The following is a 25,921-nucleotide window of genomic DNA, read 5'->3' as shown; positions in this document are numbered from 1 at the left end:
AGAAATATTTCCACCTTAAAAACCATCCCACCCTTAGAGCATTTAAAAAAAAATTATCTTTCACTCATATAGCAGAGGTCACCATCTGGAAGTTTCTCTCTATCTTCCTGAAGAGGAAGATAAGCAAAACCTCCACTCAGGGTAGAAAGGATTTGAAAATTTTGTCCCCAAAAAGGAATTACTTGGAATGTAAGGAACATGTTCATATCTTTTCCGCAACACATTCGAGTCCAGTAGTGCTACAGAGACCAACAAGATGCTCAGGAAATGAGTTCTCAAAGCTCCCTTCATTAGTTATCTGATTTTTGACTTTCAAAAGCTCATCTTCCAAAACTCTTGTTGGTCTCTGATTTATAGCAGACCACAATGCCTGCTCTCTAATACACTTAGAACGTATGTCTGTTTTCACCCTAGAGCTATCTCCTCAGCTTCTGGTGGCCAGCTGAAATCCTGCTATGCTACTGAGGCAAGATGTATAACTAAATCATTTTATACCCATATATTTACATTAACATTTTTATATAATGCCTATAAACCCAATTTCTCACTCCTTTTCATTCATCTTATAAAATAAGTGGAATGAGTACATATGGTGCAATCCTTGCTTACATATCACTGCTGCCGCCAAGTAACTTGTTTCTCTTCACCACAACAATCCTGGTAAATAACAGCCGCTATAGTTCCCATATTAAGAACCCGGGAGCTGAGGCTGATGGACAGTGATTTGTTTTTTACTACTTTGTAAGTACGAAGTTTTGCAAACATTTTAAGAGAGAGCTGGCAATGCTAGTTCCACCACTTCAGCCATAGATCACACTAGTCCTCAATACAGAAGGTGTGTGTGCAGAAGGCAGGTATTTAAATGAACTTACTGAATGCACAGCATTTCGAGCAAGCATTAGTTTGTCTTCGCAACTCAGGCTGTCTCGCTGCACTCTGTTTGCAATCTGTTGCAGCATTTCTAACCTAAAAGACGTCAAAGTTAGAACAAGTCACGCAAGGCTGGTCATTATTAACATTACTATCTACGACAAAATAAAACACTACCAAATTTCGCAAAGTAATTCCAGCACTTACCTGGATCCTTCCATGGGCCCATTGCCAAAGCTTATACAAGAGTTAACAAGAGTGGGACCACAGTTAACAGATAAGAAGTTTTCATTGGAGTCCATGCTGGTTCGAGTGCTAGTGCTGTTACTAAATAGAGAGTCGCTGCTATGGTAGCCGTAATTATTAGTATTCATTTTTTAACTGCTAAAAAGCTGCTCCAGTGGTCATTTACAAAGCTGAAAAGCCTCCTAAAACATATAGCTTCCAGGGATTTCACAGCTCCTCTGGTTTTTAAGGACAGCTCAGACTTTGCATCCTTAAATAGGTCCCGACATGCATATGCAAAACCCTGCAAATAATATTCTGATACCTCTTCAGAGGATTTTGCCTACAGCTACGTATGCCAATGAAGGCTTGGTTTCTCTAGCTTGAATTACCTGTACAAGTATGGGCTAATCAGAATGATTAGGGCGTTAACTGGGATATAGAGATGCCAAATATTTTATGTAAGCCTCATCCAATTTCAACAAGCTAAATAATGAAAGGAAGATGGAGATGGAAAAGGAACCCTTTTCCTACAGTTCCACATGACTGTAGGATGACTAACAAAGTAACATTGCAATTATTTTGGTGTTTTCTTTTTAAAACAATTCTTCAGGATAGTTATACACTCTTCCATAGGGCCCCCAGTGCCCCCTTAATCCAGGCTATTGCAGCATTAGAACATTCCCTGGGCCCTTAAAGAGCAGGATGACAGCAAGTATCAACTGCTATGATCAGTTCTTTATTATTATTGTTGTTTTCCATCCTATCTTGTGAGACTCATGGCAGATTACAGTAAAGGTTCAATATGTATGAAACTGTAACATAAAAATAGAAATTTAAAATCAATTAATTACATTATAAATATGGAAACAAGAGTTAGACTAATTCCCTGCTTTTCCTATCATGGGGAAAGGGGGAGTGCCATAAAATGGCCATTTGAGCTGGTTGGTGGATTCTAACAGGGAGGCCAGCAGATCAGATATTTTTAGGCTTCAACCATAGGCCTGGTCAAATACCTCCGTTTTACAAACCCTGCAGAACTGTCTGAGGGCCTGCAGAACTTTGATTTCAGTTGGCATAGCTTTCCACCATGCCGGGGCCAAAGCCAAAAAGGCCCAGGCTCTGGTTGGGGCCAAGCTGATCTCTTTAGGGCTGGAGATCTTGAACAAGTACTGCTGACTACATCTTAATGCTCTCTGGGGGACACAGTGTAGTAATGATGAAGAGTGGCAGCTTCTAATCTGGTAAGCCAGGTTTGATTTCCTGCTTCTCCACATGGAGCCAGCTGGGTGACCTTGGGCTAGTCACAGTCCTGATAGAGCTCTTCTCACAGAGCAGTAACATCAGGGCTCTCGCAGCCCCACCTACCTTACTGGGTGCCTGTTGTGGGGAGAGGAAGGGAAGGTGATTGTAAGCCACTTTGAGACCCCTTCTGGCAGTGAAAAGTGAAGTATAAAAAACAACTATTCTTCTTCTAAAATTAAGCATGTACATCCACTTATATGCTCATATCATTCATTTAATAGATATTTTATAATTTATTAATATTATTTGTTAAGGTGAAAAATTATTATATTTTATCAAATAACATTCCCTTTGTTTTTTATAACTCTGACCTGTCACCAGCATTAAGCTAATTTTCTTGGAGAGCATTGTGCAACAAGTTCCTATTTCGACTCTTTTATCAAGACAGGCTAACTATCCCACTCTTCCAGAATATTTACTGAGGTTGTTATATGCATACTATATCTTCTCCTGGAAACCAGTAATCACTTTAATGCCATCTGCAACATGCCATCCATTAGCAGACTTTACTGGCAGCTCCTTGGCATTTAGCCCACAGGAGACAAGACACAGCTTTTTTTTGTTTGTTAAATTCCTTATTTCCCATAACAAAACTAGTTCTTGAAACTTTTGTTCCTCAAGCAAACAGCCCATTTTCCCCTCTTTCTTCTCTTAAAGCTTTGTATAATTCAACAATTGTATATCCTAATCAACCTCCACAGCCATTGTGCTGTTGCTGTTTGAAATATAAAAAAACACAAAACACAAGATAATCTGTCCCTGCAGAAACTGTGCAGGCTTGTTACACAGTCCCCCAATGTTCAACAAAGAGAAGAAGTGCTCACATCATATTGGTTACCCGTCAAGGGCTTTCAATTGTTCTGTGGCCTTTGAATACATGGGTAATTACAGTCCGTATGATTTAAATGCATCTTGAATCTCTGAGCCACAATTCAGACATAATGATAAGCCATGTTTATGTGTACAAGTTGAGGCTCCATCCCCTTCCTCCTCTTTTCCTTCCCTCTCACACAAGTTGATAATTAAAAACATAAACTATAATATGTGCTTGTCTGAAAAATGAGATTCAAGAGTGAAAAATGAGTGCACGAGCCTGGGGATATCCCGTGGCTCATTCACATTTTGATGAACTTTCTGAATCATGCCTATATCTTTCCACCTATGGTACCGGAGAGATTCACACAATCTATCTTGAGGAATACTAAATATTACCTGCATGAAATTTTGTAACATATAAGGTCTTTACACCCCCATTTTTATGAGCTGAAGTGTCTTTGTGAAAGACACAATTCAGAACTAACATTTCTAATTTGGATTATACTCTCCCACATGGGGCTGGTTGTAGAAAAGACATAATACAATTGGCAACAATCTAGTAAAAATGATCAAAGGCTTTTTACAATCCATTTAAACTACCGACAGCTTATATCAGGAAGAGGGAGATCATTTCTTACTGAGGGATCCCTTTCTATACTAAAACTGGCTAGCAAGCAGCATCAAGAGTGCATGTTTATATGCTTTCCGCCACAGAAGACTAGACGGACTCCTAAAACCAGGCATCAAAATATCTCTTTCACATATTCACAAAGACACACAAGCAAAATTATTCCTTCACCAGAGGCTTGGTACTAAACTGGTAAAAACTGACCAACAGAGGAGCTGTGACTGAGAATGGCTAGGGACAACACTGTCATTTCTTAACCCTGCTAGTTATAACTCACAGAGAAAATTCTTGAGTCAGTCTCTGCTTGCTCTACAAGGATCATTTACATGTCAGATATACATGAGGTAGGTTTCATGTAAAAAAAAAAGGCTAAAGTCCAATAGCAGTTCTATATAATGTGAGAACAGTGTGCTAATCCACCTTTTTAAGGACTAAAAAAAACTCCAGACAGCTCCCCCTCCCCACCCCCAAGTGGTTGTAAAAATCAATGTGAGAATGGCTTTTGTTCTCCTCCTCCTTTGAGCTAGAAGCAGAGCTGGAGAACAGAGGAGTTTTGTTTGATAAAGTTAGGCTACTGTAGGAAAGACTATAGGGGAGATGAGAAATAGTGAACTGACTGAGGAAATACTGAGATTTTCCTTTCTTGGAGAGGGCAGAGGGGAAGATTAATAAAGAGGAATCTTGGGAATTAATTTTAGCTATAAAAATTATTCTGGTTGACACTCGGTGGGTAAATTAATCTGAAGAGTCAGCATGAGAAATATTTTATCAGCATTATTTTAGGCTACTTGATTATTGTTTTTTAAGCCCTAACCAGTTTTCATTTGTTTTTAAAAGGCTGTTGTAATGGCTTTGTTTGTTTTTATTATAAGCCGCCTTGATTAGGTTTCCAGAGAGGCAGAAAATGAATTTTGCAATTCAATAATAAAACAATGGTTAGAGTATGTCGCCAGCCATTATTTGCTGCCCTGGATTACTGGATTTGTTCTTCTCTGAACGCAGTCAGGAAGCAACAAACTACCAATATAATTCCTAGCAAAATTATAGAAGCCAGCATAGTGTAGGAGCCAGCGTGTTATAGTGGTTAAGAGCAGCTGCTTCTAATTTGGTGAGCCAGGTTTGATTCCCTGCGTCTCCACATGCAGCCAGCTGGGTTACCTTGGGTTCATCACAGCCCTGACAGTGCTGTTCTGACCAAGCAGTCCTGTCAGAGCTCTCTCAGCCCTACCTACTTCACAGGATGTCTGTTGTGGGGAGAGGAAGGGAAGAAAATTTTAAGCCACTTTCCTTCGGGCAGTGAAAAGTGCTGTATAAAAAACAACTCTTCTTCTAGCAGAAAATAATGGCTAAGAGTATGAAATCTATAAAGGCTGTTTAAAAAAAAAAGAGGTTCCACAATGGACTTTCCCTTTGTCAAACAATTCCTCATTCCTGTGGCTAACCCTTCCCCTTTATCAAAGGTAATACTTCAATATTGCAAGGGGTGAGAAAGATTCAAGGAAGGAATTCACACAAAAACATTCACCTATGCAAATAGGGGTAGGATTGTCAACTCCAGAACTGGACATTCCTGGAGATTTGGGGATACATTCTAGGGAGAGCAGAGTGCGAGAGGGGAGAGATCTCAGCACGGATATGATATATTCAGTTCAGTCTACCCTCACATTTCCTCCAGGAGAATGGATCTCTGTAGTCTGGAGATCTGTTATAATTTTGGTAGAATGACATGTCCCATACACAGGTCAGCAACTCTAACAGGGGCTATTATCATCATCTATACTCTAGATTAAAGCAAAATCTTTGTTACACTTAAGAGGCAGAGAAATGCTACTGCAAATAAAATACATTCTAAGTACATAGTACATACAAAAGTACATACAAAAGTACATACTACATACAAAAAATACATTCTAAGTACATAGAGTGCTCAAATTCTTACACAAGATCCATCATCATGAACTGTTTTGAGCTATGTTTTAATTGTTTGCTAAAATGCCTAAAATGATATTCAACTCAATGTGTGGATGTCTATATTACAGGCAATTCCATTTTTTGGATATTTTCATCTTTTCAAAAGAGTAAGTTACAAACCACACTTGTAAAGCAAAAGTACCAACATACCTCTCAACTTCTGGCCGAAGCATCTTCTCTCTTTCAAGCATAGCAATAATCAGCTTCCCCCATTCTTTCTCTATGTCATTTGGGTGGTAGCCTTGAGGGAGCTTGATACGCCCAAACTCTATCCAAACCTTCAAAAGGAATGATTGCGTAAGATCAAAATACAAGGAATGCAGCCCAGAATTCCTCAATCCACAAAAACATGGCTTACCTCCAGTAATTTATATAGGTGCTTGATTTTTGATTTATCTATTTCCTTTGGTGGAATTTCTGTTTCTTTAAACTGTAAATACTGGTTATAAAGTGCCTTTAAAAAAAAAGAACACAACTTTAATTCTGCTAAAATCATTGAATTACTATTTACATTATTTTGCTCTAGTAGAGATGGTTAAAAAGTTCTCACACCCAACAACATAAAACTTCATTTTATGTTGGCTTATTCACTAATTAAGGAAGGAAGGGTATAATTAGATGGTCAAGTTTTTTCATTAACCCTCCATGGCAGACGCCAGAATCCTAACACCATCTCTTGCAGGCATTTTATTTATTTGCCTCATTCATGCTTCAGCTTTCTTCCCATGAGGTCTCAGAGCAGCTTATGTAGTTTTTCTCCCACCATTTCATTTTCACAAATGGTGGGTTAAACTGAGAATATGTGATTGGCTTAAGGTCACCAAACAAAGTAGTGTGGCAGAGTTGGGATATCCTAGTCCAACACTAACCACTACAGCACATGGGCTGTCACATGAAAACTCTATACCACCAGAAAACTACTTCATCAGGAAGAAGGATCACTCGTGAAGCTGCCTTACACTGAATGAGATCGCTGGTCCATCCAATTCATGATGGCCCACTCACCAGGTCTCCAGGTTCTCAGGCTCTTCCACATCACCTACTTCCTGCTCCTTTTCTTTCTTTTTTACTGGAGATGCTGGGATTGAACCTAGAACCTTCTGCTTGCAAAGCATTAGTTTTACTGAGCCTTTGCCAGACTCTAACTTCTTGATGATTCAGATTTTTATGAATAGTGAGTTTCTCCATATAGGTATACTGAGTGATGCAACCAATACTACCATGTCCATTCTAAAGTGGCATAGTTCAAAGAATCTGTACACTGAACTTGATTTAAAGCAGACAAGTAAGAAGTAAGGCTCCAGTGCAACAGCAGCTGCTGTGCTGAATTTGACTGGAATCAATAGTGTAATGGGCTCCAGCAACAGAGCAGTGGGACAGTTCAGTTCAGTTCAAACTTTATTACAGTTGTTCAGACCAAGTTGTATGAAGTTAATACATAAAAGACCAAAAGAATATGGTCATTTGGTATAATGCAGTTTAAAACAGATCATAAAATAGAGTTTAAAATTATGCCACTTTAGAGCATTGGATTTTTATGGTGGCAGCACAAAACTTAGCAGCCTCTTTGCTCCATCTATATCATGATGTTCTGGCAACTTTTTAAGAAGTGGTTCAATCAAGTTGCTACAAATGTCTACATAAGCAGGGCAGTGGAACAATAAATGCTCTCTTGTATCAATTTTGCCACTCCCACAAAAACATTGTCTCAGTGTAAGGGGAATGTTCTTACAGAGCAGTAGAACATAAAATGAGGTTGTAACTAACCTATGGAGGTACATTGTCTCAAAAGTTTGTGAATTATACTTGAAATAAGTACATGGTTAGAGTAAAGTAAAATATACACTTAAGCCTGACCGCAAAAAAAAATATTTAACATATTATCCATGAAAATGTCATACATCACACTACAATTTGCCTGTTTATTTATATTCAGTCCATTTTATTAACACCAAATTTCCTTATAGATTTAAAGAGCAGGCAGCATTGTGAATTAAATGGTACAGGTCTGAATTTAAAAGATTTATTAAGAAACAGCAGAGCATAATTTGAGTTCAATGGCACCTTTAAGGCGAACGCAATTTTATTCAAGGTGTAAGCATCCATGTGCATGCACACTTTCTCAGACACATAACCACACACTCATTTCATGTTAAATGTTTAACTTGTAGCATATCAAGTCTGAGCTTTCATAAAGGCTTTAGTCTATTTTAAATCATACTTTTTACCTTACACCAACATTACTGATGCTTAACAAAGTCTGAATCCAGTGACACCTTTAAGGCCAACAAAATCAATACCATGAATGTTCTACACTTTGTTCGGTCTTGAAGGTGGCACTAGAGTCAAACTTTGTTCTGCAGCTTCAGACCAACAGCTTCCCACCTGAATCTATTACTAATGTATGCAAGTGCTGTCAAGTTGCAACCCATGGTGATCCCAGCCAGGGGCTTTCAAGGCAAGTGATCAAGCAGAGGGTATTTGCCATTGCCTTCCTCAGCAGTCTTCCTTGGTGGCCTCCCTTCCAAGCAGTGGCCTGTTTAGCATCTAAGATCTGACGAGATTGGGCTATACCATCCTGCCTTCCCTCCCTTTAAGTCAATGGGATTTAAAGTAATCTCCCCTATTTACCATATGCAGGGAAATAAAAGCATCAAAGTTCACCTTGAGTTCCACAGGATTGTTTGGAAACATTCGGTCAGCCATTATTGTGGCATGGTGCCTGATCCACTGGATGAGGTAGTTCACCATATTCTGGTATTCAACCCACTTGACTTCAACATCCTAGGAGGATCAAGTAAGTGTTAACAAGATTACTTTAAATCTGGATACTTCTAGAAGCCTGTAACAAAAGAGCTGTATTGTTAATCTAACGTGTTAAATTAAATACACCCACCCTTATACGTTATGAACCAGCACTGGAAGCAATCCCCAGTATTTTACCTTCTTCTGTAAGGTACTCCTGAACCCAAGGTATTAGGTTTCGACTTCAGCCAAATCACCACCCTATGCCTTCTGTCATAAAAACTGGGCTGAAAATAGTTTTTCAGCTTTGTTCTATGAGCTGCTGAATGTTTAGGAACAACATTCAGTGCTATCACAGAAACTCAGCCAGGAGCTGTTGAGGGTAAAAAACAGCTCACTGAAGGGCCTGGCGAAGGCATCTGGCCAGGGTGAAGCTAAGCTGGGTAGGCCCTGACCTCTCCCTCACTGCAACAATGTGGTGCTGGTTTGGGCAGCCCTGTCCCTCACTACAGCACCTGCCTCCCTTTTTGGGCTGGGATGGTCCTGGCAGGAGGGAGGAAGTCCTCAAGCCAATCAACTTTAAAGAGTCTTCCTGATGACTTTAATGGCCAATCCCCCCTGAACTCAGTCAATTGTCAGAGACTGACCAACTACAAATACAAATACAATATAGATTTTAGTAATATTTGTTTAAATAGGGTTCAGGTTTTACCTGGGAGGAAACATTTCCAAAGCTAAGCAACTCCAAACATCATCCTGTTCTTGGTACATTTTCCTTATTTTGTGTGAACAAGGACCAGTTAAATACTTACATTTGCACTGATGCCTTCACCACCTTCTGGTACTTTGGGAAATGCATCATAAAGTGATGACACATACGTGATTACTGACTTCTCATCAGGTGAGGAGACATCAACATCTAAAAAGAACATTACATACAAGTAGCTTATGATCAACATGTAAACATTAAAGCATCAGATGTCAAAGTTCACCATTATTCTCTTCTGTACTCACCTTCAGGATCCAGAAGTCTGGCAACACCAAGTTTTTCTGCTACAAAAAAAGCATGTTCTAAATTTGCAAGGTTGCTTTGAACAGCAACAGTATTCATGTCTATCAGGTCCGGCCTGCAAAACAAGGACTACAGTTTAGTTGGGAAAGGGAACTTCTTGTAGGCAGCTGCAACAGCAATTAACTTTGTTTTATGTTAGTGAGCTGAATGTACCAAACTGACTTATACAGAAGTTAGACCCATGGTCCTTCCATTTTGGTACTGTCTATTCTGATAGGTAAAGGTAAGGTAAAGTAAAGTAAAGGTATCCCCTGTGCAAGCACAGAGTCATGTCTGACCCTTGGGGTGACGCCCTCTAGCGTTTTCATGGCAGACTCAATATGGGGTGGTTTGCCAGTGCCTTCCCCAGTCATTACCGTTTACCCCCCAGCAAGCAAGCTGGGTACTCATTTTACCGACCTCAGAAGGATGGAAGGCTGAGTCAACCCTGAGCCGGCTGCTGGGATCGAACTCCCAGCCTCATGGGCAAAGCTTTCAGACTGCATGACTGCTGCCTTACCACTCTGAGCCACAAGAGGCTCTTCTGATAGGTAACAGATCTCTAAATTGTCAGGGAGAGAAAATTTAACAAGGGAATCTAGAACCTTTTACCCGCAATGAATCAGGGCTCTGATGGACCTAAACCAGTTCCGCAGGGCATACAAAAGGGAGCTCCTCGGCCAAGCATTTGTTTGAGGTTGAATGGAACCATCAAAATGGAACCACTGGGCCCCAGAACCTCCTTCTCATGAATCCATGCACCTGACTCAAACCATGGACCTATTTGATTGTTGTTCTGTCGAACTGTCATTCTTCTGCTGTTGTTATTGTAATTACCACTGCCATTGTTTCTATTAAATATAAAAAACTGAGTTTGATGTATAGTTCCCTACGATTCATGTGAACCGCCCTGAGCCTCAGAGGAGGGCAGTATACAAATATATATAATAAATAAATGAATAATGTATGTACCACTTGGCCATATCCATGCCTAAACGGAATACATTCGCAAAGGATATTATGAAGTCTGTTGCTTCACTTGGTAGCTGAGTAAGGAAGTTGCTGTATTTTAATCATGTAAGTAATTTCAGCATTCAGCTAAAGAAATGAGTTTTTACTTATATCAAATTAGCTAAAAATAAAAACCCTGCAGTAACATTTGACTTTATTAATTTCACTGAACCAGGATCAGCTGTTTGGTGGGGTCTTTCTCCCCAGCAGACTTGAGGCTGTGGAGAGCTGCTTCTCAGAGCTTCAGACAGGTCTGCTGGAGAGACGTTTAAAGATTAGAGGCTGAGGATTAGCTGTTCGGTGGGGTATTTAAATATCTCCCCAGCAGACCTGTCTGAAACTCTCCGCAGCCACAAACAGGTCTTCTGGGGAGAAAACCCCCCCACCAATGTTTGGTGGGGTCTTTAAATATCTCCCCAGCAGATACTTCTGCAGCTGCAGAGAGCTCTAATAGAACCCAATCAATTTGGATAAACTCGAATAATGGGAACCCAAATCACTGTACCAAGCCGGTGATTCAGGATGAATCAAAATCACACCCAAGTTATTTAGTGTGCAGATCCCTATTTCTGTTCCTCTAATCTCTCTACACTTGCTTAACTGTCAACTGCCAGCTTTCGTCTCAGCTCTTGCCGGTTGTTCACAGAGAGAGGTGGAATTGCACTTGTCAATCACAGTAAGGTATTACCATGACCATTCAGCCTCCATTTTGTCAGAACAGTGGTTACCTCTTTGGCCCACCTGTTCAGCCAAATTCAAGAAGATTTAGTTGTTCCAGAGATATTTGCAAAACAAATGAGGTAAATGAGGCAGGAGAATAGGCAGGAACAGACTACACAAAATTTTGAACTTCTTGGTCATTATAAATCCAAAATGCGCTTGAAACACTAGATACCTGAACATTCATAAACCACTCCAGATGACATCCCTGTATAAAATAGAATAGCTAATATCGTTGTTTGCGGTCCATCTTCTTCCTAACTTCAATTCTACAGTCACCAGAGTTCATAAAGGGTTTGTTTAAGCACTGGAAACATGTATAAGTATTGCAAGCATTTTAGTATTCTGTGCTGCAATATTCTTATTATTGTGTCTTCATGCTTATTCTCCATAATTAACTTTATCTGACTATTCTGGGCTTAGAATTTGAATAAATCCATAACCTCTCAAATATACCTCTTCACTTATATAGATAACATTCAGGCCTTGCCCCCCTCATGGGCCAGACATAGCACTAAAGGGGATAAATTCTTTAATTTAATGTCTCTATGTCTTCACACTGACCCCTCTGATATCCACAACTAAAGCAGAATTTCTTCAAGTGGGGCACATATTTCTCTCGGGAATCTTCTGCATGGCTCTATTTTCATTCGACCCATACTCATTGATCAGTCATAACAATTAAGTCTTACAAACTTCTGTTATCATTGCTAGGTGATCAGAAAGACTGGCTCAGCAGAAAAATTGCCAAATTAGTATAGGTAACATAGCAACAGCAAGAAAATGAAAACAAGAATCTATGATAAGTAATTTAAACATAACCTAAGGGATTATAATTCATTAAGTGGAACATAAAATGCAATGCTATTAATAAACGGTATATTTAGGGAGATAAGTCAACAGAAAGATGTGGCTCTAATAGAGACATGTAAGCAATGATAATTTCAGCTGTCAACTAAGAACTGTTACTTTTCTCTTAGACATATTTTCTGTCACCAGAATCAGACAACAAATTTAAAAGAAAACATTTCTGCTTAACCTAGCCTCTCTCAACGTTTTTACCACTGAGAACCCCCTGAAACATTCTGCAGGCTTTGATAAACCCCAGAAGTGGCAAGATATCTACTGTTATTTATTCATTCATTCATTTATTTATTTATTTATTTATTATTGGTTTTAATGTACTGCACCTACCCACACACAGGCTTGGGGTGGTACACAATACACGTTACATGTCCATCAGTTAAAAACATTATTAAACACAATAAATGAGCAACAAAATCCTTTCAACAACACCCTCACTTCAGCTTGAACGTAAAGGAGAGTTAGTATCTTGCTTTCTCATGTAATTATTTTTTAAATATTGTTCCCTGCTTGAACTTAAAGGAGTCTCTTTAAAACAAATTGTTGGAACGGCAAACTGAAAACCACAAATCTTTTTTGCTATAGCCAAAATAATACAGATTAAACATTAATGATTTATTTGGAAAAAAGAACCATGTATGCCATCCTGAGCTCCTTGGAAGGGGGGGAGGGGAATAAAAAGATAAACAAATGATGATCTAGATGAATAAATAAATATTTCCCACACCATACCCTATGCAAGCTGGGGGGAGGGGAAGACACTAAAAGCTACTGCTGCTTTCTTCACTATACTGATTTCCAATACATATTGTACATGCTAATAGAAATGGAGCAAAACATGAGACACAAAATACAAAGTGCTGCCTGTTCCTCTGCCAGCTTTTCAGAACAAGAAAGGACACGTCGTCAGACAAGCCTTTTCTGTCCACGGAGAAAAACAATCTGACTGAAATCTACCAATTATAAAGTTTTCAACTGAGAGGTTTTTTAAAAAAAATCACCACAGAATATGCAAGATCTGCAGTGTGTATGATTGAGCAGAATACTGGGAGTGTCCTGCAGGGGGTGTTGGAGGAGATGTGTCATTAGCATAGGTAGAACTAACTGATAATTTTTCAGATTATCTCTTCCAGTGTTCTGATGGGCTCAATTGGAGACTTTGTGCTCTTTTGAGCATACGTCCTCCCTGATTGGCTCCCGAACCGAAGGAGCCAAGAGAAAGTTGTTTCTCTTCATAATAAAACTATTTTGTTCTTTAAGAAGCCCTCTTGCATATTTAAATTCTGCCAACCAACAGAATACTTTTGGTAAATCAAAGAATAGCAAACGCATTCTCTGCACATTCCTAGTATTTATTATTTATATATATGATAGCCACCTTCAAGTATTTGAAGGGCTGTCACATAGAGGATGGAGAAGAGTTGTTTTCTGTTGCCCCAGAGGGTTGGGCCAATGGGATGAAATTAATTCAAAAGAATTTCTAGCTAAACATCCAGAAGTTCCTGACAAGGCGGTTCCTCGGTGGAACAGGCTTCCTTGGGCGGTGGTGGGGTTCTCCTTCTTTGGAAGTTTTTAGGCAGAGACTAGATAGTCATCTTACAGAAATGCTGATTCTGTGAACTTAGGCAGATTGTAAATGGGTGGGCAGAAGGGATTGTGTAGGTCCTTGGCTCGTGGCCATTTCCTGCAGAGAATTGGACTAGATAACACAGGAGGTCCCTTCCAACTCTATGATTCGCTGATTTTATAAAACTGCAAACATGGTTCTCTAAACTCTGACCAAGCAACATACGTGAGGAATGTTAAACAATGCCCCAAAAATGCTTCCAGTTTTCATGTTGTGTTCTCACCACTTTACATAACTGCCTCATGTTTAATGCTCAAACAGGGATCCCCAACATAGTAACCATAGTAATTATTTCCTGTAGCTGTCTCCAACATTGTAGTCATGGGAGCCACAGCACCCACTGACAACTTTCTTGGTGCCCAACAAGTGCTTTTAGGAATTGGGCAGAACCAGATGGGACTTTTGCTCAGTAGGGCCTCTGATTGGACATTGGAGATTTGAATGACTGCACAATTTTGTTTTAATTGCTTCAGCTGTAGTTGATACCACATCCCAACTATTCTCACTGTTCATTTTAAAAGACATTCAGAACTTCTGCCAGAAATGTTGAAAAGGCCTTATTCCCTGATATTTTGTGGCTGGCTCTTCCTCTTTTGTGGCTGTGCCCACAATCCAATGCCAGAATTCCCAGGGTGCCCACCAGCTGAAAAAATGGCTGGTATAGTGTGTCAGATGAAGCTGGGGAAGACCCAGGTTCATATTTCCACTCAGCCATGAAGCTCACCTTGAATCAATTCTTAAGACTGATCCAAGGATAAAATGGAAGAGGAGGCATATCTTCCTTTCTAGAAAGGCAGAATAAAAACAAGGGACATATTTTTACCATTCTATTCAATACAAATGTACAGAAAACAGTACATGGTGTTTTGCCCAGATACAAGCTACTCAAAAAGAACCAGCAGTTCCTTAAGTTAACAGAAACAAGGACTTTTCCCTCATGGTTGGTTTTCTAAGTTCAGCCCCATGCTAGTTTGGCTTTTGTGGTATTTCCACATGTATTTTTAGGTGTATAGTGACTGCTTCGGTTTTTCTAGTTTTTTTCTACATGGGAGCATTTTACCCTTTTTTTTTCAAACCAATCTGGAGTCTACTTTACTCTCCATATATAAAGCTTCAATCTGTTTTATTCTGTCCATTGACACCCATCGGTGCCCATGACCCTATCAGAAAACTATGCTCTTTCTCTTATCCCTCCCCCCCTCTCTCCTTCCCCTTACTTCTATGGAGGAAAGCGGCAACTCTTGTACATGCAAGTAATGCAAGCTGCAGTCAGGAAATCACCTTGTGAGAACCCTTCAGCCAATCTGATGTGAACTTAATTATTCAATGAAAATACTTCTCATTGCAGGTGGTATCTTCGAACATTGTAGAACAAAACTTTTTCCACAGCACTGAGAAGCGCTGTTTCTCAATTTCATTTTTACAACTGGAGAATCAACCTTGTCAGTGAACTTTAAAATCATCATCATCATCATCATCATCATCATCATCATCCCTGCAGTGTGCATTCAAGATTGACAGGAAGGAGGACCTCTGCCCAATTAGCTCATTACAAAGTGAAAAGAGGGCATGACTTGTATCACTATAACACTGCACAAAAATGTTTTTAAAAGAGGGCTAGTGCAGTGACACCACCTGGGATATCATTAATAATGACAGCACCCTTGTTCTATATTCCTGACTATTTCAGCATATCTGGAGCAAATAAACTGGCCTTGTGACTAAACTCACACAGAGAGAGGGTAGACATGCCAAACCACCATACTTAAATTGTTTCTGACACCTGCAGAACATCATCTAAGAAAAGTCACAAGTTGAGCATGCAGAGAAGTCTATGATCTTTCTATGAAAGGCTAGGGATATTTGAATGGGAACATGCAGCAACTGAACTCCAGATTACACACTTTAGTTCCCCTGGAGAAACGGGCAGCTTGGGAGGGTGGATTCTATGGTACAACATCCTCACTGAGTGTCCTCTCCTTCTCAAAATTTGCCCTCCCCAAGCTCTGATCCCAAAGCCTCAGGAATAACCCAGCTCAAAGTTGGCCACCCAAATAACAAGTATGTAAGACCCATGTGAACAATTACTATCTGTTGACAGAATCATTAGACAATTCTGTCAATTAAAAGCCTTATAAAACTAGCAGATCAGCAGTGCTCCTTGAAAAGATGGATCCATACACTCTAAGCCTTTCCACAACTGAAACAAGGACTATTAGTGGTTGCTCAGGCTGACTTTTTGCGGCCAAAACCCAGTCAATCCAAAGCAGGCATTTTCTGATAAAGAGTTTTCAGTTTGTTATTGGGATGTGAAAAAGTATGGTGTTGGGGTGCTGTCAAGCCGATTTATGAGTTAATTTCAAGAGTTACAGTCATAAGATTTAGTAATCTCTTACGAATCTTAAAAATCCTGCACTATGTTAAATGCTGCCTTTTGCTAACTTTAAAAGAATTCCCATTGTGACATCATGCAAGAAGGAGGAACACAGGCATGATAACCCAAATTACATCTCTAAAAGGTATAATGACCCACTCTTTAGTCATAACCTTATGAGTCATTACATGGCAGGTCTTTGGCACCGGAGGTAATACAAAAACAACTCAGAAATAACCTATGCTATGAGTGCCACACCCAGAACACACTGTTCACTTTCTGGATGCTGAGAAATGGATTTGTTTATTTCTGAAAATGCCCCTCTTCTCTAAAAAAAAATACTGCCCTATTCATAAAGAGAATGACTATGCAGGGGAGAGAAGTCAGGACCAGAGCAGCAAGCCCCACCCCAGAACACATACATAAAGGTCATGAGCATAAAGCTCTCATCACACACAAGGGAACTCTGAAAAAGCAAATTGTGCAGTGTAAACACGAAGCAAGTACATACAAACAATGTTTGTAGAACATGTGAAAGTCAGAGCAGAGCAGAGCTTGGCAGCAAAATTGGACTCCACTGCCTATGAAGTTATGAGATGAACTTGGGTATTAGAAAAATTACTTAGAGGATGGGTTCATATAGAGACTTCCCTGGGGGCTCTTCCCATAGTAACCTTAGGAGCTATATGGAGCTATATGAGATGGATAAAGCTAAGGAGCTATATGAGATGGACAAAAATAAATGTTCTGGCCAAGAGAAAGTAGGGTAGATACCAGGCAAGCCTCTAGATGAAGGACATATACCTTTGAATGTGCAGAAGTGTTTAGGTTTGTGCACAGGATTTATGGGCAGATTATGTAAAAACACAATTGTAATTACTAAAGAAAGGGTACACAAAAACATTTAAATGCAAGAACAAGTAAATTTGAGGCTCTACATAAAGTGAAGCCCTGCAGAGTGTGTCTATTTTACTCCCGGCACGAAGGTTACTAACAGTGGCCCTGACATTGATAAACACATGGAAATACATGTTATACAGTGATTGTGTCAACCCTGTGCTGAAAGATCTGCATTGACTGCCTTTTTCCAGGCACAAAACAAAGTCCTGGTTCATAACTAGAAAGGCTGTAATGGCTTGGGGTCAGAATGCTGAAAAGACAGCCTGCTTTCATACTGTCCCACCCACCAGCTTAGAGCTTCTTCATATTTTATTTTTATTTTTGTATTTATTGTGCAGTTTTATAGACCATCCTTCCTAGTAGTTTCCAACATATAAAATCTATAAAATTTACATAATGTAAATACAATTTATCAATAGTTTAATTTAGTATAATATTAGAAACCATAAAACCATAAAATCTTTACATCAATTGTGCCAGCTGATGAGCCAATTGGTTAGTTCTGCAGTATATTGGTTTATGGTTTCGTGGGGGAGATATGCATGCAGAGCAGAGGTGCCCAAACTGTGGCTCTCCAGATGTCCAAGAACTACAATTCCATTCTGGAAGGGGCTCATGGACATCTGGAGAGCCACAGTTTAGCCTCCCCTGTTGAAACTCCTCTTAACATTAGATATTGCTTGAAAAACAATAAAGTAGTGTAAACACATGGTGGGAATTTACTCATGTAAACAAGTTCATAACTGCATAGTAGACAATAATATCACTTAGTTTAACTGTTCACTGCAGGATCACAGTCTAAGTACACTAATGCTTTTGTAAACATGTCATATTAACTCAGAGAAAATTGTAAACATTTCTAATCAAAGCGGAACAAGCTTATAACCCAGAATGTCCACAAATGACACTTTAAACTTCATGTACAAATTGTGTGCCAAAAAGGAAGAGGAGGAGGAGGAGGAGGAGGAGGAGGAGGAGAAGAGTTGGCTTTTTTACCCGGGTTTTCACTGCCCTAAGGAGTCTCAAAGTGATTTACAATCATTTCCCCTTCCTGTCCCCAAAACAGACATCCTGTGAAGTAGGAAGGGATGAGAAAGTACTGACAGAACTGCTATGTGGGAACAGAACTATCAGGACTGTGACAAGCCCAAGGTCACCCAACTGGCTGCATGTGGAAGAGCAGCGAATCAAACCCAACTCGCCACATTAGAGGCCACTGCTCCTAACCACTACACCAAGCTAGAATGTGACTGGAGTTTTCAACGGAGTTTCCAAATGGCTAGTTTTACGCTTGCATGACCAGTTTTCATGTATCTGGCCTGTTCTGGTTTCTGCCATATAAGTCAGGAAGGACAGTTTTTAATACCCTTTAAAACAAATGACGGCAACCTAAAAAGCAGAGACATCACCCTGCCAACAAAAGTACACCTAGTCAAGGCTATGGTATTCCCAGTTGCAATGTATGGCTGTGAAAGTTGGACCATAAAGAAGGCCGAGCGTCAAAGGCTTTTGAACTCTGGTGCTGGAGAAGACTCTTGCGAGACCCTTGGACTGCAAGACGAACAATCCGGTCAGTCCTAGAGGAGATCAGCCCTGACTGCTCCTTAGAAGGCCAGATCCTGAAGATGAAACTCAAATACTTTGGCCACCTCATGAGAAGGAAGGACTCCCTGGAGAAGAGCCTAATGCTGGGAGCGATTGAGGGCAAAAGAAGAAGGGGACCACAGAGAATGAGGTGGCCACTGGACAGACAGGCAAGCCAGTTGGGGGAGGAGGCACTCAGGGGCAGGACAGCTGCCCTGAGTGGGGCCCATTATGCACGGCCGCCGAAACGGCGAATTCGGGTCACATAGAAAACGCGGAGGGGGAAGACGCGGAGCATACCGGTTATGCATGGGACGGGGCGCGGCGGCGGCAAAACCCGGAGCGGTGGGTGTCGAGGCATCGATGCGGAGCCCAGAGGAAGCGAGGCATCCGGGGGCTGCTGGCTTCTCTGAGGACGTGCGGGGCAGTCCCGGTGCCCCTCGCGAGAATCTGGGCCGGACGCCACGGGGCGTGGTAGGAAGGGGCGGGAACTGGGCATGGCTGGTCACTTGTGACCATGCTGCGGAGCTGGCGGGAGCGGCGCGATGGGGCCCGGTGGCAATGCAGGGCAGTGGAGCTGTTCTTGCTCCACTGCCTGTCCCTGGGCCACGCGCGCCGGCTCATGACCAGCCAGCTGGTCAATTGCCACGACATTTTTCGTGGGGCCTCCGCTTATTTGGAGGTTGCTGGATACTCCCGGACGCCCCGGCAATGCCGGGAGAAGTTCGAGAGGCTGCGGGCAGCCTTTTTCGAAGCGCTCCGGGCCATTGCTGCTGAGACTCCAGGGCCGCCTCCTCCCCATGCGGACTTGCTGGACCTCATGTGGGCAGAGGCTGGAGCGCCCACATGGATGTTGCGTCGTCAGGAGGGTGTGTATGGCGGCAACGGGCGGCTGCGCGAACCCAGGCCACTTGCCTGGCCGTTCTGCGGCGCCTTGCCGTCATGGCCCTCTAGGGACCGCTGGTACGGCCGACGCCCTCACCGGGTTCCTTTCTTGCCCCCTTGCAGGGGATGCCTCGACGGACTCCAGTGCTGCCGGACCCTCCTCGCCACCCACGTGAGCTGCCGTTGTGGACCTACCGCCTCCCTTAAGCTGGACTTTGGGGGGTTCGGGTGTCACCGCGGTCCCATCCCCTTAGTTGCCTCCCGGTTCGCCCCTCCCCTTGTTTGCTGCCCCGTTCCATCTGCCCCCTAGGTCGTCCCCTTTCTTACTGTATCCCCCTCGCGTATTGTGTTTGCTGTTCTCCCTTGTTTGTACTGTTTTTTACTATTTGCACTTTTGTACACTGTTTTAATATTTTATAAAGTTCGTCTGTTTTCACACACCCCCTCGCCTCTGCTGTCGTTTGTGGTTGGGGGAGGGTTCGGGGATTGGTGGGTGGTCGCTGCGGTGGCCTCTGTGCCGTCCCTCATAGGGACGTGCTGCCCCCTCTTCCCCGCTGGTGCTCAGCACCCCGGCCCGTTGCCTCCGGGGCTCCCCTGCTTCCCCTCCCCTTTGGGATCTCCGGACGCCTTTCTGTCCCCGTTCCCTTTGGTGCCCTCCCGCCTGACGCGGCGTTCCACCCGCTGCTTCGATTTTGCCTCTGCCCCGCTGAACCCGGAACTCCCCAATTATGCACGTGGCGCCTTCGGCGCCGCGTCTGATTGGGCCCTGGTTGTCAAGGAAGCTGCGGTTTCTCCCGCGTTCCTCTAACGCGGCTTTTTCGGCGGCGTGCGTCGCATCTGCAGCCAGTTGCCGCCGGCACCGTGCGTTATCGGTGATTTTAGTCGCCGCCATTCCACCCCGAATGTGCGTTAAAACCCCCGTGCATAATGGGTCTGGGTGTTAAGCACTGAGTGGCACTTAAGACATGAGACATGCTCCTTCTCCAAGGCCTTACCAGAAATATTAAGTGTTATATGAATAGAGCATTTTATGCAGATTTAAGGTTGCCCAGGGCTGGTAACCAGATGTCAATGGCAAAAGAATTTTGCTGTGGGTTGGGGCCCTCTCTGTCCAACTTCACACAGCATGAACCAGAAGTGATGTCAGCATAGTGAGGTGATACTCTACCATGTGCCTAAAATTCTATAGTTTTACAATAACGTTTTGGGTGAATACTAAAGTATTGCCCCTACACATTGATGTTACTTCTGGTTCATGCCTGAAAGTGATGCCACAGCACTGGAGGAGGAAGCCAACTTCCATTCCATTTCCCCACCACCATTCTAATAAATGTTGGTGGGATCATGAGGTTGCTGTAGGGAGGCCAAAGCAGGAGATCAGATATACCTATGTTGGCTTCATCCCTTGACCCTACTGGACTCTACCCTGGTTAGGCAGGCCTTAAGCCAGGCTTTGCTTGAACTAACCTCTCAATTTGCCAGATTTGTGCCTTCTAAAACTTGGCAATCCTAGTAGCCACTGTCCTACTAATCTGACCAGGACAACTATCTGGCAACTATTACAGATTTCTGGAAAAGTTTGTCAACTCCAAATTCCAACCATAACCTAAGGAAAATGTTCCTTGCTCTTCCCCTCTCTTTATATGTTCCTACATGTACCTGCCCCAAACTGGCATAATTCAGCCCAGGCTCCACATCATGGCCTTAGACTCACCTAAGGGAGTGGTTTTCTACTTTATCATACTTTAGTTATGATTGTGATATCATGGTCTCTGTTGACCAGCACTTCCTGGTCCTGCACCTATCACTAAAGGAACTAAACAGGGTTATCCATATATAACCAGAGACATTTATAGTACTGCTAAAAAGAGAAACTTACAAAAAAATAGAAACAACCTCTCCTCTACATCAAAAAACCTGGCCAGGTGACAAATGAACACTCACTGATCTTTAAGTTCCAAGCATCAGCTTAGAAAGAGGAAAAACAGGGAAAGAGGAGGAGATTTAGCTTGCACCAGGGTCTTCCAGTGTTGATTCATATGTAACACAGCAGTCCTGACATTCATTAATACCATCTAAATTTTCCCATACATTACAGGAATCGGTTGGTAAAAATATCCCATGTGCTTGGATATGTCTGCTAACTATGGGGACAGGTGGACAACTTCCTACTTACCTAAATCCCACAATCCTTGCCATCAGTTTTATAATAAAACTAGGCTATGGTCCTAGAGTGCTGAAATTTAAACTCAGGTGGACAGCAACCTTACTCATCCTACCCCAGAACCTCTGCTTTTTTATGTTGCACTACTGGAGATGAGGGTAATTTCTCAACCCATGGACACACAAACTGGGAACTGCATAATACCCTCAGGTTGGGGGTGCAGATGAGCAAGCTGCTTGTATAAACTGGACTTGCTTTTGCCTGCCATTGGTCATGTCTAAGCAACTGGTTACAATAAATTCATGAGTATCCAAATAATTTCACTCAGACCAGAAAAGCTCCCCCTAAGAAGTACATCTGCAGAAGGCCTTCCAAGACAGCGGACAATGTTTTAATCTCATGGGAAGAAAATGTAATCATCATCACAGAATGATGTGTAACTAAGGAATAGCTGAAATGAATGAAGAGAGAGAACAGAGTGATATTTCTTTACTTATGTAAGATAGAGCAGTGGTCCCCAATCCTCGGTCCAGGACCGGTGCATGGATCAGTCGGTACCGGGCCACAGCTCCTCCTTGTCCTCCTCCCCAGCTGCTGCCTTGGGGGCTGCCCTGCCACTCTGCCGCCAGCTCACCTTTGGTGCTGTCTAGCAGCCACCATGGTTGTGGCTCCCCCTTAGCGTGGCAATGTGCAGCTGCTGCTGGCAGCACCCCCCAGCGGGCGGCAGGAAGTTAGGGGTACCATCAGGAAAGCAAGTGGAGCAGGGGCTCAGGCGGCAGCAGCGTCCCTCGGTAAAAGACTATCCCCCTCCCCCATGGGCCTCAGCAAAATTGTCAAGCGCTGACCGGTCCCCGGTGATAAAAAGGTTGGGGACCACTGAGATAGAGCATTTTAATATTCCACAAGCAAAGAAGCCAGATCTGGAAGTCTAAAATTAAGAGAACACCCAAGTATAGTCTAGTTTGGATTTTAATTGCTGTAATTAGAAAATGCTTGTACATGTGAAAGGAATTCCTTGCCTGTGTACTCATAAAGGATAATAACACAAAGGTGCCAGAAATTCATCTAATCCAGAGAAATGTATAAGAGTAATCAAAAACCATGCCAGAACATGTACTTCTCAACTTAAAAAAGAAAACACAAAAAGATGAATGGAAAGATTTCTGCATCTGACAAGGCCTTTCCCCACCTTTTAGGGAGGAGGTTTTCCTGACAAAATGATTGCGATTCCATTAAGCCATATCCTGGTTTGTTTGTTTTTTAATTACGTAAAAGAGAGCAGTTGTGATAAATCTACAGGTAAAAGTTTAACTCGCTTTAGTTTGCACCTCTGCACTATGATTTATTACCGAATTTACATACACCCCTCCCCATCTCAGCCAGGGAGTATGAAAGAGACTTCACTCATGAGAAAATAAGTTCTTCCAGGTGTTCCCAACATTTCTATATGTTAGAGCATGCAAGACACTTCCCCATATTGCTTGGGGGAGACAAGACAATGACTTAGTGAGTGAGGCAAGGCTTGAATGGGGGCCTTAAAAATATTCCAAGCTTCCTCAATGTGAAACAGGTCCCATTGGCCCAAACTTTCGACTTTGACTGACAAAAATGAACAGGAGTCTTCTGCTACCTTCAAGACTAAAAAAATTACATCTTTACTCAAGTTTTCAGATGCAATGAGTGAATCACTATGTGGCCATTCTATATTAGGGTAAGAGAACCAATATGTGCTACCTTATTTCAAAACAAACAAAACTGAAGATGTCTGGGGTTGCACCTGGACCTTCTAGATGCCAAAAACAGCTCCTCCTCTAAAGACACTATTAGGTACTTAGCTAAATCAGGTACTTAGCTAAATACTGGACTGGTAGTGTCATTCCCTGACCAGCTGCAGTGCTTTGACTTTCATCTCCCTCATCTTCACAATCACAAATCACATCCCAAACTTTGTGTAGAAATTAGTGTTGCCAATATTCAGACTATTAGCCCCACTTAAAATCCCATGACATGCTTCTCCCACAATACTAACAGTGAAAATGGTCAGCAAAGTCTTTGGAACTAATACTTAACTATTCTGTCAATGACCATCACTAATGGCGATGCTGTATAAAGATAACGCAGTTGCAAATGATCTGGAGTTTAAACAGCCAAAAGCATCAATGCTATGTCCATTATTACTTCTTCCCCCACTGATGCTTCTTCAATGGCCAGTATCTGACCTCTCTTCCTTGGAGTTGGGAGAAAGTGCCATCAAGTCATTGTCAACTTATGGCAAGCCTGTTGGGTTTTCAACACAAGAGATGTTCAGAGGTAGTGTGCCACTGCCTGCCTCTATATTATATCTCTGGACGTCCTTGGCAGTCCCCCTTCCAAATACTAACCAGGGTCAACCCTGCTTAGCAGCCAAGATCAGGCTAGCCCGGGCCATCTTCCTTACCATTCCATTTAGATTATCTAATCTAATGAGCACAATAAGCCAAATGGGGAAAATAATCCATTTGGATTCTATGATATGTATACCACCTATCCATAACCTCTGATGATGGATGAATTTAAAGAGAACAATATAAATGGTTTTTGATCTTTGGGGGAAAAAACCATTCAAATATCAATTGGGTTGGCACTGCAAAGAGCCTACTTGCTTATACTGCCTCTTCTTCCTAGCTGATTGGGGTATGATTGGACCTTGCAAAGGCCAAAGCACACTGCCATAAAGCAGCATACAAGCAGTCTACTGGCATTTCTTCTCTTGTACTTTTCCATTTAGTATTGTGAATGTTTTTACAATTCAAAAAGGAAAAAACTAAATGTAGGAGTCCTGCTGAAATATAACTCCAATCTATAGGCTCAATCTATATGGTTACCTTAAAGTAACTCCATTTCTGAAAAGTTATTAACTTAAAATACTATTTGTTTAAGGAGTATGGCCATTTCCCAGATTTCTATCTTGCAACGGATAGAGTACAGGCCAAGCCATCCTAATATACTGCTCTGATCCAGCTTGGTGTAGGGTTAGCAGTGCAGCCTTATAATCTGGCGAACCGGGTTTGATTCCGCACTCCCCCACATGCAGCCAAGCTAGGTGACCTTGGCCTTGCCATGTCACTGATAAAGCTGTTCTGACCGAGCAGTTATATCAGGGAAGAGGAAATGGAAGGTGAATGTAAGCCATTTTGGGTAGAGAAAAGTGGTATATAAGAACCAACCTCTTCTTCTTTATGGACAGGCTCAGTAATATTAATTGAGGCTGATGGCACCTGAAAGTTCTGATCATTGGCATAATCTAGACAAGGTTAAATACCGTCCACCCCATTTATTTCAGTGGGTGAGATTCAAGGAAGTCTAACTCTGCTACTAAAATCAAGGCAGCCTATCCAGTGTCACAAAAAGAAATGAGAACAAAGATCTGTCCTGTTTTAAAAGTTGTAGTATAAAAAGGGTTAGCACAACATAGCATCCAAAATATGCCAAGATCTAGGAAGACCCCACTTCAAATCTCACCTATGCCTTGAGCTTTGTAAGAAGCCTAGAGGAAGATACTGTCTGTCAGCCCACTAGCTAAAATGCTGTTAGAGTTGTAATATTGCCACACATACATGAAAAGCTGAAACTGGAGTCCAATAAAGACCTTTGAATTAATCCAATAATTCTTCTTTTTCCTTAGTCTGCAAATTCTTTATTCCAAACATTAGGAACCTCACAAAACACTTAGGTTATGCATAATGATGCATAACAGAAGCACAGTTGTTATCCTTCCCTGGCGAAGCTTTATCCCCCCTCCAAAGGCAATGGTAAACTACAACTTGAAAAATGGCAAGTAGCAACTAGCAGATGCAAATCATCTTTGTCTTGATTTCAAACATATCCCAAAGCAATTCAAGGCTTGACACTTAGTAATGTTTTGTTTCTTTCCAATTCATAGCTTGAGGGATGCAACATGTTCCTGCAAATGTTGGCACAGGGCTTCTCCTATCCTCGAGGAATGTATTCAAGTTCAATCCTGATGTCCTGAAACATGTTTTGACATTGCTGCAGTGCAGTGTATGCCAACACTTGTCCTGTAGCTCGGTGTGGAACAGACGTTCCACAGCAAACTGTTTTGGATGACCAAACACTAGTTTGCCTTAAAGCAAAGCTCAGATCTAAAACATTTTTCCCCACCTAGACTTTCTTTCTTGTTC

General features: G+C 41.9%; 1 protein-coding gene across 42 annotated transcripts in view; it reads right to left on the bottom strand.

Moving 5' to 3' along the window:
• The window catches only part of DST (dystonin), a 404,883-nt gene that overhangs the window by 193,574 nt on the left and 185,388 nt on the right, over positions 1-25,921 (bottom strand). For 39 of the 42 annotated variants that reach the window (XM_077308292.1, XM_077308223.1, XM_077308177.1 and 36 more), the window contains 6 exons: positions 9,575-9,687; positions 9,373-9,479; positions 8,480-8,599; positions 6,174-6,269; positions 5,966-6,093; positions 873-966 (listed from right to left, as the gene is read on the bottom strand). In XM_077308292.1, the coding sequence (XP_077164407.1) occupies positions 873-966; positions 5,966-6,093; positions 6,174-6,269; positions 8,480-8,599; positions 9,373-9,479; positions 9,575-9,687 (658 nt within the window). Of the gene's footprint in view, positions 1-872; positions 967-1,077; positions 1,376-5,965; positions 6,094-6,173; positions 6,270-8,479; positions 8,600-9,372; positions 9,480-9,574; positions 9,688-25,921 lie in introns of those variants that run through there. The other 3 variants (XM_077308408.1, XM_077308326.1, XM_077308495.1) reach the window with 3 other exon arrangements.

This window comes from Paroedura picta, chromosome 1 (genome assembly GCF_049243985.1).
Source record: "Paroedura picta isolate Pp20150507F chromosome 1, Ppicta_v3.0, whole genome shotgun sequence".
NCBI classification, from domain to species: domain Eukaryota; kingdom Metazoa; phylum Chordata; class Lepidosauria; order Squamata; family Gekkonidae; genus Paroedura; species Paroedura picta.
The sequence above is the reverse complement of the archived record's forward strand: the minus strand, read 5'-3'. Positions and strand labels throughout refer to the sequence as shown.